Source organism: Temnothorax longispinosus, unplaced genomic scaffold (assembly GCF_030848805.1).
Source record: "Temnothorax longispinosus isolate EJ_2023e unplaced genomic scaffold, Tlon_JGU_v1 HiC_scaffold_303, whole genome shotgun sequence".
NCBI classification, from domain to species: domain Eukaryota; kingdom Metazoa; phylum Arthropoda; class Insecta; order Hymenoptera; family Formicidae; genus Temnothorax; species Temnothorax longispinosus.
Window position 1 is genome coordinate 1 of NW_027270125.1, and position 13,289 is coordinate 13,289.

The following is a 13,289-nucleotide window of genomic DNA, read 5'->3' on the forward strand; positions in this document are numbered from 1 at the left end:
TATTTTTAATTTTTTGGTGCTTTTGATATAAAATCGCGTTTTCCACCCTAGATTTTTATGCGGACTTTAATTCTAGACCAAAAACTTGCAATTCTGTAAAGCCAATTGAAAGATCCATCGATTAACGATAATGTCGGTAAATCATACGGCTGCAGGATCCCCTTAATAGAGTCACAAAATATCTAGGAGAATTGATCTCTCGAAACCACGGTTTGTCAGTTTGTCGATCGTAAAAGTTTCTGAATTAAAAAATTCCCTTGAATTCAGCATCTCGAGAGATCGATAATTGAGTCGACTCCCACGTCTCCTTCCTCGCACTCATCATGAGATCCCCCACCGGAACCTCAATGGAGGGATCAGCCTCCTTATTGGCCGCCTCCTTCGCCAGCTCATCCGCCATTTCATTTCCGGTTATACCAATGTAAGCGGGAATCCACACGAGCGCAACCCTCCTACCAAGACGCACCTCCAAATCATAAATCAGCAATCTAGTCTCTGTGACGTATTTATTTTTATGAACGTTCAGATGATTGTTTTGAATAGATTCAAGGGCCGATTTACAATCAGAAAGTATAATTATATCTTTGGGTTCTTTGATAACCTGATTTCTCATAAGTTGCAGGGAAGACTTGATGGCAAAAGCCTCAGCCGTGTACGAAGAACATCTGTATGGCATACTAATTTTAAATGCGAAGTCGCTATCACAAACCACTATACTGGCACCCGTAGACCTTGCCGATTCATTATGTGAGCCATCCGTGAATATGATTTCAGGCGAGAGAGTCAAATTATATAAGTCCGTAATTCTCTGTATAAGTATACAGTGTCCGAAATCTTGTTATTCTTCCTGTCTCTTCCAATATCGAGATCCACAGTTACCATTCTACCACCGTTGAATGGAGGTTATAAGGATAACATATCTAGATGGCGTATATTTCTATCTCTCTCGCAGAATTTTGCCGAAACTCAACGTGTCGCGACTCTTATTAGAGGGACTCTATATATCACCAACTCTAGTCAAATTTGTGACTTTTCTTTGATATTTTCAATTTATAGCAACGGTTAAATGAGAAAAAACCTTACGGAATAATTAATTTTAATGCGTATGCTGATTTTTACATACTAAATCATTCATATTTGTCACTATATAGTAACAATATACTTGTTTTTGTGACTTAAAAGTACTGCAAGAACCACCTTAAGTACTTTTCGAGTTATAAGGCTTGAAAGTTACAGTATTGTGACATAATATTTTGTTAAGTATTTATAAATAAAAAATAATAAATAATAATAATCTCGCTCGACAAAGTATTTATAATTCAAATTCCTTACTTTTTATTTTTGCAAACAATACGAATCAATTAATGTAAAGAAAACACAATTTTCTTAAAGAAAAACTTGTGTAAGAGCGTAACGTGGCACAGTAGATAGCGCACTAATCTACAAAGCTGAAGAACAATTTTAATGCCATTTACAATATGAGGGTAATTCTTGTACCGTTGTTAAGAACAATGTCTAAAATACCTAGAATAAACTATTGCGCGCTGTGTAATCTCTGTAGGCATTCACCTACGCAAATCAAGCACCCCAAATCGTGAGAGGCAAGGGGACTCACGTACAGAAAGCACCCCGAATCGTGAGAGGCAGGGGACTCACGTACAAAAAGCACCCCGAATCGTGAGAAGCTAAGAAATAATGAATATGCAATAAGCAGTTACACAACAAGTTTTTCTTTAAGAAAATTGTGTTTTCTTTACATTAATTGATTCGTATTGTTTGCAAAAATAAAAAGTAAGTAATTTAAATTATAAATACTTAACAAAATATTATGTCACAATACTGTAACTTTCAAGCCTTATAACTCAAAAAGTACTTAATGAAAAAATACTTAATTATAGTGTTTTGGAAAGCTCTTGACATAAGCTATAAGAATATGCAATAAAAAATAGGGGGTTTTATTTAAGAAACTGAAGGTGTCCTTGACCTGACCTTAATGATGCCATCCAAAGTCAAATCAATGACACCATCTTATGTTCCCCTCAAAACCATACAATTTTTGTTTAAAACGTTTTTCTCTAAAATGCTTAGTTTTTTAAAAAAACGGGGTGGACGGGTGGTCTCAGACACTGTACAAATATATGCTACAATTATTTGTTATATCTATATATCTATAAATTTATAAATTACCACTGCATGAAAATTTTGCTTATCTGGTGAAATGCTTTTTGATACCGTTGTTGGAACGCACCGAGATCTTGTAGAGAGGTGCCCATAGTAGTTTCTGCAAACGCATTTGTTAAAATATCACGATAATGTTGTCATATATTCTAAGAACATCTATTGCTGTAAAAGTTACATATATATATATATATATATATATATATATATATATATATATACCGGGTGTCTCAGACCACCCGTATCACCCGATTTATTCGTAAACGCAACATTTTAGAGAAAAATGTTCCAGACCAAAGTTGTATGGTTTCAAGGGGTACATAAGATGGTGTCATTAGTTTCACCTTAAATAGTTGCTTGAAGGTCACGTAAAAGTCACCTTCAATTTTTTAAATAGAACCACCTACTTTTTATTGCATATTCTTGTAGCTTATCTCGAGGGCTTTCCAAAACACTATAAGAAAGTATTTTTTCATTTAGAACTTTTGGACGTATAAGGCTTGAAAGTTCTAGTATTTTGACAAATGAATTTTGAATTTTCAAAAGACATAGTTGCTTTTAAGAAAAAGTATGCAGATGCGTGTTGCAAATTACATATTTTTTCTTAAAGGAACTATGCTTTTTTTATACCAATTGATTCGTCTCATTATTCTGTGCATAAAAGTATTAAGGTAACATTACCGAAAACTTGATGTTTTACAAGATATTTTGTATTTTATGTCAAAATACTAGAACTTTCAAGCCTTATAATTCCAAAAGTTCTTAATAAAAAAATACTTTCTTATAGTGTTTTGGAAAACCCTCGAGATAAGCTACAAGAATATGCAATAAAAAGTAGGTGGTTCTATTTAAAAAATTAAAGGTGACCTTTACGTGACCTTCGAGCAACTATTTAAGTTGAAACTAATGACACCATCTTATGTACCCCTTGAAACCATACAACTTTAGTCTAAAACATTTTTCTCTAAAATGTTGCGTTTACGAATAAATCGGGTGATACGGGTGGTCTGAGACACCCGGTATATATATATATATATATACATATATATATATATATATATATATATATATATATATATATATATTGATCATTAGATATCGTGATATACTACATCAAGGATTAGTAGTCGGTACGAAAGTAATGCCTCCTAATTTTTTTCTCAAAAAATTTTATTCCTGAAACTTTGGTGTTTACATGAGTTTAATCTTACATTTTTATAGTGTACATTTATTATCTTTTTACATAATTACCATCTCTTTCTATGCACTTTTACCATCTGTGAATAAGACACTGCAATGTATACCCTTGCGGTAAAAATCTTTGCTTTTATTCTTGAGGGCTCGATCAACACTTTTCTTTTTAGCTCATCGTCACTCATCTGTAGAATTTGAACTGATAAAAATCTCAATGAGGTTTTTCTTCTTCATGACAACGCACGGCCCCATACCAGTCTGCGAATGAGGGAGGCAATTGCCAAACTGCAATGGACTCGACTGTTCTTTCTCATCCTTTCATAGTCCGGATCTGGCGCTTCTTCAGTTTATTGAAAGATACACTTCGTGGACACCAATTTTCAGATGACGATGAGCTAAAGAAAAATGTTGATCAAGCCCTCAAGAATAAAAGCAAAGACTTTTACCGCACGAGTATACTGCAGCGTCTTATTCACAAATGGCAAAAGTGTATAGAAGGAGATGGTGATTATATGTGGAAAAATAATAAATGTGCACCATAAAGATGTAAGATTAAACTCACGTAAACACCAAAGTTCCAGAAATAAAATTTTCTGAAAAAAAAATTAGAAAGCATTACTTTTGTACCGACCCTTGTAACATAGCAGCAGCGTCACGTGATTTTCACGTCAGTTTTTAATCAGTCGTTACGTCAATTATCTTTTTATAATTACGACGTAAAAATGATAGGAATAAGTCACAAATAACGATGACGATGACATTTCAAGACATCAAAATTATAATTAATACAATATATACAAAATTATAATTAATTAAGAACGAGATTTATTATAAAATACATACATTTTATGTTTTGTGTCCATTTAATTATTATCAGTCAAAAATAAAGGTATCATTAACTAAAATAAGTTTACATTAACGTTAAATTAATCCAAAAGTGTGCCACATTTTATTGTAAAAGTGGACTCCACGATACAACTGAGATACAAGTTGTGCAATTCTGTCATTTATATTTATATCGTAATTATACCACCGTTCGTCATATCAAGAGACACGGTAGTGTCTCGCGCCAAGTACACGCGGAGCGAGACCGACCGTGACTCTTTTACGCGACGCGTGCGAGTACCCGAGATGTTGAGATCTCGATAACGAGTGAACGGATCAAGTTCTAAGTAGGCTTGATCGATAGCTTGGGGTCCAATTAGGGGGGGGTTTCTCTCATAATATTCCGCTACGTGCCCTACGAGCGGAGATATTGCGACGCAAAGTCCAAATGTGAAAATTTATTTTTAAGATACTTCCTACTTCTACGTCGACCGCTCTCATCTCAATATTATTATGATTATCAGAGAAACGTCACTTTCACTTTTTCGACGCTGGCGGCGCAGGTATCGCCAGTTTCGATATCGCGCGCGTATTTCGAAATTAGGTCGATAGACTTATCGGTCAGGAGGAAGATTTCTATTTAGGTAAATTAGGTAATATATAATATATATTGAGTCAACGGAAAAGAAGGTTCTCTACGCTTGGCAGAAAGTGCCGCTAGGGAATTTTTAAGTCGATTCTTATGAATCAAGCTTGAATTCGATGTCTAGGTATCCCAGGTTGCCGATGACGAGGTCCAGATAGTGCGCTTCATAGTTTTCGGTGTCCAGGTGTAATAATACGTTGAATTCGATGTCTACGTGTCCCAGGTTGCCGATGACGAGGTCCACATAGTGCGCTCCGTAGTTTTCGGTGTCCAGGTGTAATCGTACGTTGAATTCGATGTCTACGTGTCCCAGGTTGCCGATGACGAGGTCCACATAGTGCGCTCCGTAGTTTTCGGTGTCTACGTGTATTAATACCTCGAATTCGATGTCCACGTGTCCCAGGTTGCCGATGACGGGATCCAGATAGTGCGCTTCATAGTTTTCGGTGTCCATGTGTAATCGTACGTTGAATTTGATGTCTAGGTGTCCCAGGTTGCCGATGACGAGGTCCACATAGTGCGCTCCGTAGTTTTCGGTGTCTACGTGTATTAATATCTTGAATTCGATGTCCACGTGTCCCAGGTTGCCGATGACGGGATCCAGATAGTGCGCTTCATAGTTTTTGGTGTCCAGGTGTAATAATACGTTGAATGCAATGTCTAGGTGTCCCAGGTTGCCGATGACAAGGTCCACATAGTGCGCTCCGTAGTTTTCGGTGTCTACGTGTATTAATACCTTGAATTCGATGTCCACGTGTCCCAGGTTGCCGATGACGGGATCCAGATAGTGCGTTTCATAGTTTTCGGTGTCCAGGTGTAATCGTACGTTGAATTCGATGTCTAGGTGTCCCAGGTTGGCGATGACGAGGTCCACATAGTGCGCTTCGTAGTTTTCGGTGTCCAGGTGTAATAATACGTTGAATGCAATGTCTAGGTGTCCCAGGTTGCCGATGACAATGTCTAGATAGTGAGCTCCGTAGTTTTCGGTGTCTACGTGTATTAATACCTTGAATTCGATGTCTAGGTGTCCCAGGTTGCCGATGACGAGGTCCACATAGTGCGCTCCGTAGTTGTCGGTGTCTACGTGTATTAATATCTTGAAATTGATGTCTAGATGTCTCAGGTTGCTGATGACGAGGTCCAGATAGCGCACTCCGTAGTTTTCGGTGTCTAGATGTAATAATACCTCGAATTCGATGTCTACGTGTCCCAGGTTGCCGATGACAAGGTCTACATAGTGCGCTTTGTAGTTTTTGGTGTCTAGGTGTATCAATAACTTTAAATCTGAATGTAGGACACGTAGATATCGAATTCGAGGTATTAATACACGTAGACACCGAAAACTACGGAGCGCACTATGTGGACCTCGTCATCGGAAACGTGGGACACCTAGACATCGAATTCAACGTATTATTATACCTGGACACCGAAAACTATAGAGCGCACTATCTGGAACCCGACATCAGCAACCTGGAACACGTGGACATCGAATTCAAGGTATTAATACACCTGAATACCGAAAACTATGAAGCGCACTATGTGAACTTCGTCATCGGCAACCTGGGACACCTAGACATCGAATTCAAGCTTGATTCATAAGAATCGACTTAAAAATTCCCTAGCGGCAGAATCAAGAGACACGGTAGTGTCTCGCGCCAAGTACACGCGGAGCGAGACCGACCGTGACTCTTTTACGCGACGCGACGGGTTGCGAGTAACCGAGATGTTGAGATCTCAATAACGAGTGAACGGATCAAGTTCTAAGTAGGCTTGATCGATAGCTTGAGGTCCAATTAGGGAGGGGGGGTTTCTCTTATAATATCCCGCTCCGTGCCCTACGAGCGGAGATATTGCGACGCAAAGTCCAAATGTGAAAATTTTTTATTAAGATACTTCTTCTTCTATCTACTTCTAACGCCGACGTCTTATATGACACTACAAAAAGGCGTGATATCCGTACAAAATTACCTTTTTCAAAAAAAAGGTAAAAAAATGCGCCAAGTACACGCATAGTAGTATATATGTATTATGTTGTTACCTCGAAAAAACAAAGTGGTAGTATTATACCTCGAAATAACACCCTGTACATATTGTTTATACAATGCGTAATACTACAAAAAGGCGTGATATCTGTACAAAATTACCTTTTTTAAAAAAAAGGTAAAGAAAGGCGCCAAGTACACGCATAGTAGTGTATATGTTGTTACCTCGAAAAAAAAACAGTGGTAGTATTATACCTTAAAAAAATCTAAGTAACAAGTGGTAGACGAAATCTTTGTATCTTGAAAAATCTCGAAAAAACCTAAACAGTAGTATCTTCACCTCAAAAAAAAAAAACAAAGTAGTAGTATTATACCTCGAAAAAACCTAAGTAACAAGTGGTGGACGTAATCTTTGTATCTCCAAAAATCTCGAAAAAACCTAAGCAGTATTATTTTTATTTCCAAAAAATTATTACTCAAGTGATACACATCACAAAATTACGTTACCTTATCAAAAAATGAATCGCGCTTCAAGTGATCTATTATTACAATTACAAAAAAGAAATGATATCTCTTTTTAAATTACAGCGCCAATTACAGAGAACATATATTTTTCGAGATACAAAGATTACGTCTACCACTTGTTACTTAGGTTTTTTCGAGGTATAATATTACTACTGCTTTTCTTCGATTAAAATAAAAAATTGAATCATGAAGATTTACACAGAGGTAACAGTACAAAATACAAATATTTTATTAAAATATTTAAACCCAACAAGGAAATACAAGGTATTTAAATACAAAGTTTATATATGTATTTTAAAAGATTTAATCGCATCGCAAAGAATTACAGAGGTAACAGTACAAAAAATAAAAATATTTTATTAAAATACATAAATTTTTCTTGTCAAAAAACTTGGCTCGCGACTCATTTTTTGATAAGGTAACGTAATTTTGTGATGTGTATCACTTGAGTAATAATTTTTTGGAAATAAAAATAATACTGCTTAGGTTTTTTCGAGATTTTTGGAGATACAAAGATTACGTCCACCACTTGTTACTTAGGTTTTTTCGAGGTATAATACTACTACTTTGTTTTTTTTTTTTGAGGTGATTTTAAATACGAGAAACGGATCCTATCGAATGCCATCTATCGGATGATCCGACTTACATATTCTTTTAATTTGAAAATGATCTATTGCGATTTGCATAGTCTTTTAATTTAAAAATGACCTATTTGAAACGTATTATAAACGTTTTTAAATTGATGTTGTTATTATGTTAGAATATTCACGTATTTTAAACGTCAATTATTGGATACATGACTTCTAGGACTGCTAATCACCACTTATCAACGTGAAAATCATATGATGTTACTGCCTGGGAATATTTTGAAAGTTATATTGTGTTTTATATTATTCGTCATTGAGAATAAAATTTTATATAACATTTAAGATACGATACCACATAATGCATTTAGTGTATATTCACTAACAAACGATACTGAATCTTTTACAACTGCGCCTCTTATATCTTTTAAAGACTTTGTCATATTCTCACTCTGCTCAAACAAAATCTCAACAAACTGCTGCAATATGTTAAAATGAAACAAAGGGGCTAATATATTTCTCCGTGAATGCCATTTGGCGCCTAAAACATAAATAATAGAAAGCATAAGGTAACATTTTAAACAAATATTGCTATATGAGATGATACAAGCTTTTTTGATATAATTTTTCATTATTTAAAAAATTTTTTAATTATTTCAAATTTATGTTTTCTTTGCCGCAAACTTATTGTTTTTCGATAAAACATACTAATAAATAAGGAGTTTTTGTACGAATGCTTTTAATTTCCTCATCATATTTATACAAAGAATTGCAATCATTTATTTAAATCAAATTATTATTATCAGTATTATATCTAAAAATTATTAATTGAGAAAAAAATTGATTTGGTTTAAAAAGAAGAATTGAATAAAGCTTGGCCACTCCAATGTTGGACGTAAATACCATGACAAAATTATTTATTAAAGTGGGTGCACATGCATCTGCATTTATATTATTATTTCTTCATTTCTATTACTTTATAAAGAAAATAGAAAGATCACACAAGTTTATCATTTAAAATATTTAATATCTATGTTTGCATAATTTTGTTTTATTATTAATATAATAAAAACTCGCGATGACTAAAACATAATAGTGAAATATATACATTAATATACCTACATATATGTATAAAAATATTATTACGTTACCTTTACTGGTACTAAGACCAGTGCCTACTAAACGATGTAAAACATGATAAACTCCACTCTTATCAATATGCTTCGCACTATTTAATATTGCCTGAAATCATACAACATATTAAATTAAATACATTTTAGCTAAATCGTATTGCAGATTATTATTTCATATCGTTTCTTAAATTATTTTAGATATCTCGTCATCTTTCGCAGATTGTCTATATAAGTATAAATATTTTCGAAAATAAAAATAAATACTAAATATTCAAATTCCTGGTATATCAATAATAAACATAGAATAAAATCTTTTATATTTTGTTTACCTTTAAATCATCTGGATGACGGATCAATACATAAGGCGTAAAGAATACCCAAATTTTAAAAATAGAATAATATTCGTCAGATATATTTGTCATAAGCTTCCAATATTCCTCTAAAAATTGAATGTGTGTTACATATGTATTTAGAGAAATATTATAAGTATGGGTATTTTAGAATGAAAAATTTACAAATATAATTTATGTTTACGTAACCATATGAACAAAGCAAATATAATATCTATTTAATTAATTTACACAAAATTGTAAGATATTTTAATTTACCAGAAAATGTTTATTATTTTCTGGTTAATCAATATTGGCGGAACAAACAATTACTTCTATATATTTTAATTTACTTGCCTGGCGAACATAAATATTGAACTATATTTCCAAAAATCGGATAACCTGGTATTCCTGGTATAAGATTGATAAGACGCCCATTTTTTCTGTGATGCACGTAATAATTATACACCAATGCAATAAGAAAAAGTAATAATAATGTAGTAATGATCATCGTTTGCGTAACTGTTGAGGTAGTTAGCCGTCCAATCAAATGAAATTTCCTTCAATTTTTATTACTAAAAAAAATCTGTAAATCTGATAAAAAATTCTAAATTAATATTTAATTAATTTATTTTTATTTTCTAAATATCTGAAATGTACAAATATTTTATTAGTAGTAGGTATACAGAGTGACTTAATAAACCGGAGTTTTCTCATTAAACATTCATGAATGACTAACATCTTTTCGCGATGTTTTACTCATTCTAACAAGTTAGAATCTCAATAAGAGTAACAGCTATTTATCATTGTTAGAAAAAACTAATTGTTAGACAAAAAATAAGTTTAATCGCAAGGTTTTAAGTGTTAATAAAAAAAATAAAGAATAGTTTTATTATATAAAGTGAGCACACACACACACACACACACACACACACACACACACACACACACACACAGAAAACGCAAAAACATTGACCATCTGCACGAGACGTGTTTCTCTTTTTTTACAAAAAAATTGTTTTTTGACCCTGAACTTTCGCTTCAAAAACAATAATTATTATTATTACAAAGGGAAAGATTATTTATGCCTTCCAATACTCAAAATAGCTGCTATATTTTCCAAACTTTTTTTGTTAATAACTTTTTAACGAATAACGAGCGCCGGCTGAAACCTTGTGAAGGTCACTCAGGAGGGTGACCTTGACAACATACTAAAATATCAAGGTCATCCAAGGTGGTCTCCCCCCCATCTATACAATTATCGAAAAGTGTTTAAGGGTCTATATCCCTCAGTAGGTAAAAAAAAGGTGATTTTTGTGAATTTTTTGTGGAGAAAGTAAACAAAATAAATTATTCAATATTTTTGGATTATATTTATGATACTTTTAAGTAGTTATAAAAATTTTTTCAACCCATTTGGCGAAGCGGGATACTAGGCAACGTCGACCTGTGCGCGGAATATGTTGTTCCATGGCGGAAGTCCTCCAGGTCGTAAAATGTTTCTGAAACATCGAATTAATCGATTTTCCTGTTCAGTACAAGTGTCCCTATAGAGTGGACTACAATCATATCGATATATGCAATATTTAATTTTTTATAAGCAAAAAAGTATCGAAAATTTATAGTAAAAATTAATTTTTTTTTTGAACTGCCGCTATTTTATGAATTTTTATTCAAAATAATTTTTTTTAGTCTACTCTATAGGGACACTTGTACTGAACAGGAAAATCGATTGATTCGATGTTTCAGACACATTTTACGACCTGGAGGACTTCCGCCATGGAGCAACCTATTCCGCGCGTTGCCCAGTATCCCGCTTCGCCAAATTATTTAAATGGGCTGAAAAAATTTGTATAACTACTTAAAAGTATCATAAATATAATCCAAAAATATTGAATGATTTATTTTGTTCACTTTCTCCACAAAAAATTCACAAAATTCACCTATTTTTTAGACCTACTGAGGTATATGGACCCTTAAACGCTCAGTTCAGACTTGCTAAATTAATTAGAAACTAAAATTACGTCTATCTCATTTCTCTTTCGTATATGTGTATATATCCGCACGATCTTTATCCCTATACCACGCGCGCCGGTGAGCTCTCAACGGTCGCCTATGACTTTCTATCCACATCGCTATAAATAGCGCGCGCTTATATGAGACGTATGATTGCCGCATTTTTATGTTTGTATTATTCATGCTCTACGCGATTTTACAAATATGTTCTATAATAGCGCATGAATTACTTTTCATCCAGCTGGACATATGTAATATTTTATCTGAAATGTGTACGTAATGCACATTTTTATAATTAATAATAAAAATTCTCTTAATATTAAATAAAGTAAAGTTTTCCATATACGAAACACATGGCATATATACCTCTATATATATATATATATATATATATATATATATATATATATATATATTGCACTCTTCACACTACGTTATGTTTTAATACCAAAAAAATATACTAATCGTTTCTTTATAAGAGAGCTAGTTATAAAATATATTAATATTATACATATATAGATTTTTTTATTTCAAAGAGTTCTCTTTTACGATGTAATGTCAATAGATATGATAGTGTTTCGTGCCACGTGCGCGAGTGATATACAAGCGAGGTCAATGTAAATCATCTATCTAATCTTTTTTACGTGAGTCAGCCAATTGAGCGAAGTGTATACATGTCCTTTGATTTCTACTTAAACTTAAATCCTAACATACTTCTATCTGTGACAATTCATATCAATGTAAGGAGATATAAAATAACTGGATGGTTTATTTATATAATGCTTATATGTATATGAATTTAATAATTGTGCTTCCAGTATACATATAGCTAACATTGCAATTCTGTTGTTTTACCCGTATTTGGCAGATTAATGCCCGATCTACAATAGCTGTAGTAAGCTGTAGTAAGCCTCAAGCCGTAAGAAATTGACCAATTACAGGCGAATGTGAGGAGAATAATCGACTGTGATTGGTCAATTTCTTACATCTTGAGGCTTACTACAGCTTACTACAGCTATTGTAGATCGGGCATTACGATTTGGTGCTCTAATTCGCTTTACTTCTGCGTAGCTACAAATTACATAACAGCGGGTCAGGTAAGGAAGGGCGAATATTCTGCGGAGGTATATATGTCGCAAGAATATCGTGTAATTTATTTTTTTGCGAAATTTCTAGGAAATCCACAAAAAACCAGGATGATATTGTGAAACGCTATGGAACGAATAAAAATTACACAATTTTACTAGGAAATTTCAGTGATTTTGCACAATTCTGGGCTCTGTAGGGGAAATTGTGAATTGAGATGTTTTTACACAATGTTACTGATTCGATTAATTTCATAAGTCAAAAGTTTAAAAAATTCTTCTTTTCTTCTTGCTATTTGGGTTGTATGTAACATATCTACTTTTAAATGAGGCATAGATATCCGACATATATGCAGAATCAGATATCATATCTGAGATAAAATTATCATGGCTTTTTATAATCTTGGAGATGTTCTCTGAGATAATCTCATGATATCTTGCGCAATCAGATATTCCGTCATTCAGATATCTTCTAGATATCTTGGTGATATATTTTGCTGTGTGGTTATATATATATATATATATATATATATATGTATATATATATATATGTATATATATATGTATGTAAGGGGGGCTCCAAAAAGACTGGACACTGTTTCATTTCACTAACAAATTCTGTGGAACTAAGTTTCTAAGACAAAAACTTTCATGCGAAAATGTCGAGGCTATAATAGTTTTTCAATAAGAAGTACCTACTTATATATAGTTGACGAATCAGTTTACGAAAATTTCGCGCGTTTAGGCATACAGCAAGTGAAAGTAGCTTGTACATTGACTTAGTTTTTAGAT

At 33.3% G+C, this 13,289-nt stretch overlaps 1 protein-coding gene across 5 annotated transcripts; it reads right to left on the reverse strand.

Annotated features, from left to right (window-relative positions):
• Positions 1 to 2,136: 2,136 nt before the first annotated feature.
• LOC139824246 (cytochrome P450 4C1-like) lies at positions 2,137 to 11,439 on the reverse strand. 5 transcript variants are annotated; one of them, XM_071796760.1, is made up of 6 exons: positions 11,421 to 11,439; positions 9,754 to 9,990; positions 9,397 to 9,506; positions 9,086 to 9,176; positions 8,290 to 8,475; positions 2,137 to 2,281 (listed from the first exon to the last, which is right to left on the reverse strand). In XM_071796760.1, the coding sequence occupies exons 2-6, from the start codon at positions 9,905 to 9,907 to the stop codon at positions 2,184 to 2,186; spliced, it is 639 nt and encodes a 212-aa protein (XP_071652861.1). In that variant the 5' UTR covers positions 9,908 to 9,990; positions 11,421 to 11,439; the 3' UTR covers positions 2,137 to 2,183. The 5 variants fall into 5 exon arrangements, with proteins under 5 accessions (XP_071652861.1, XP_071652860.1, XP_071652859.1 ...); XM_071796759.1 differs by lacking the exon at positions 11,421 to 11,439 and adding an exon at positions 10,057 to 10,244; XM_071796758.1 differs by lacking the exon at positions 11,421 to 11,439 and adding an exon at positions 10,083 to 10,159.
• Positions 11,440 to 13,289: the final 1,850 nt, after the last annotated feature.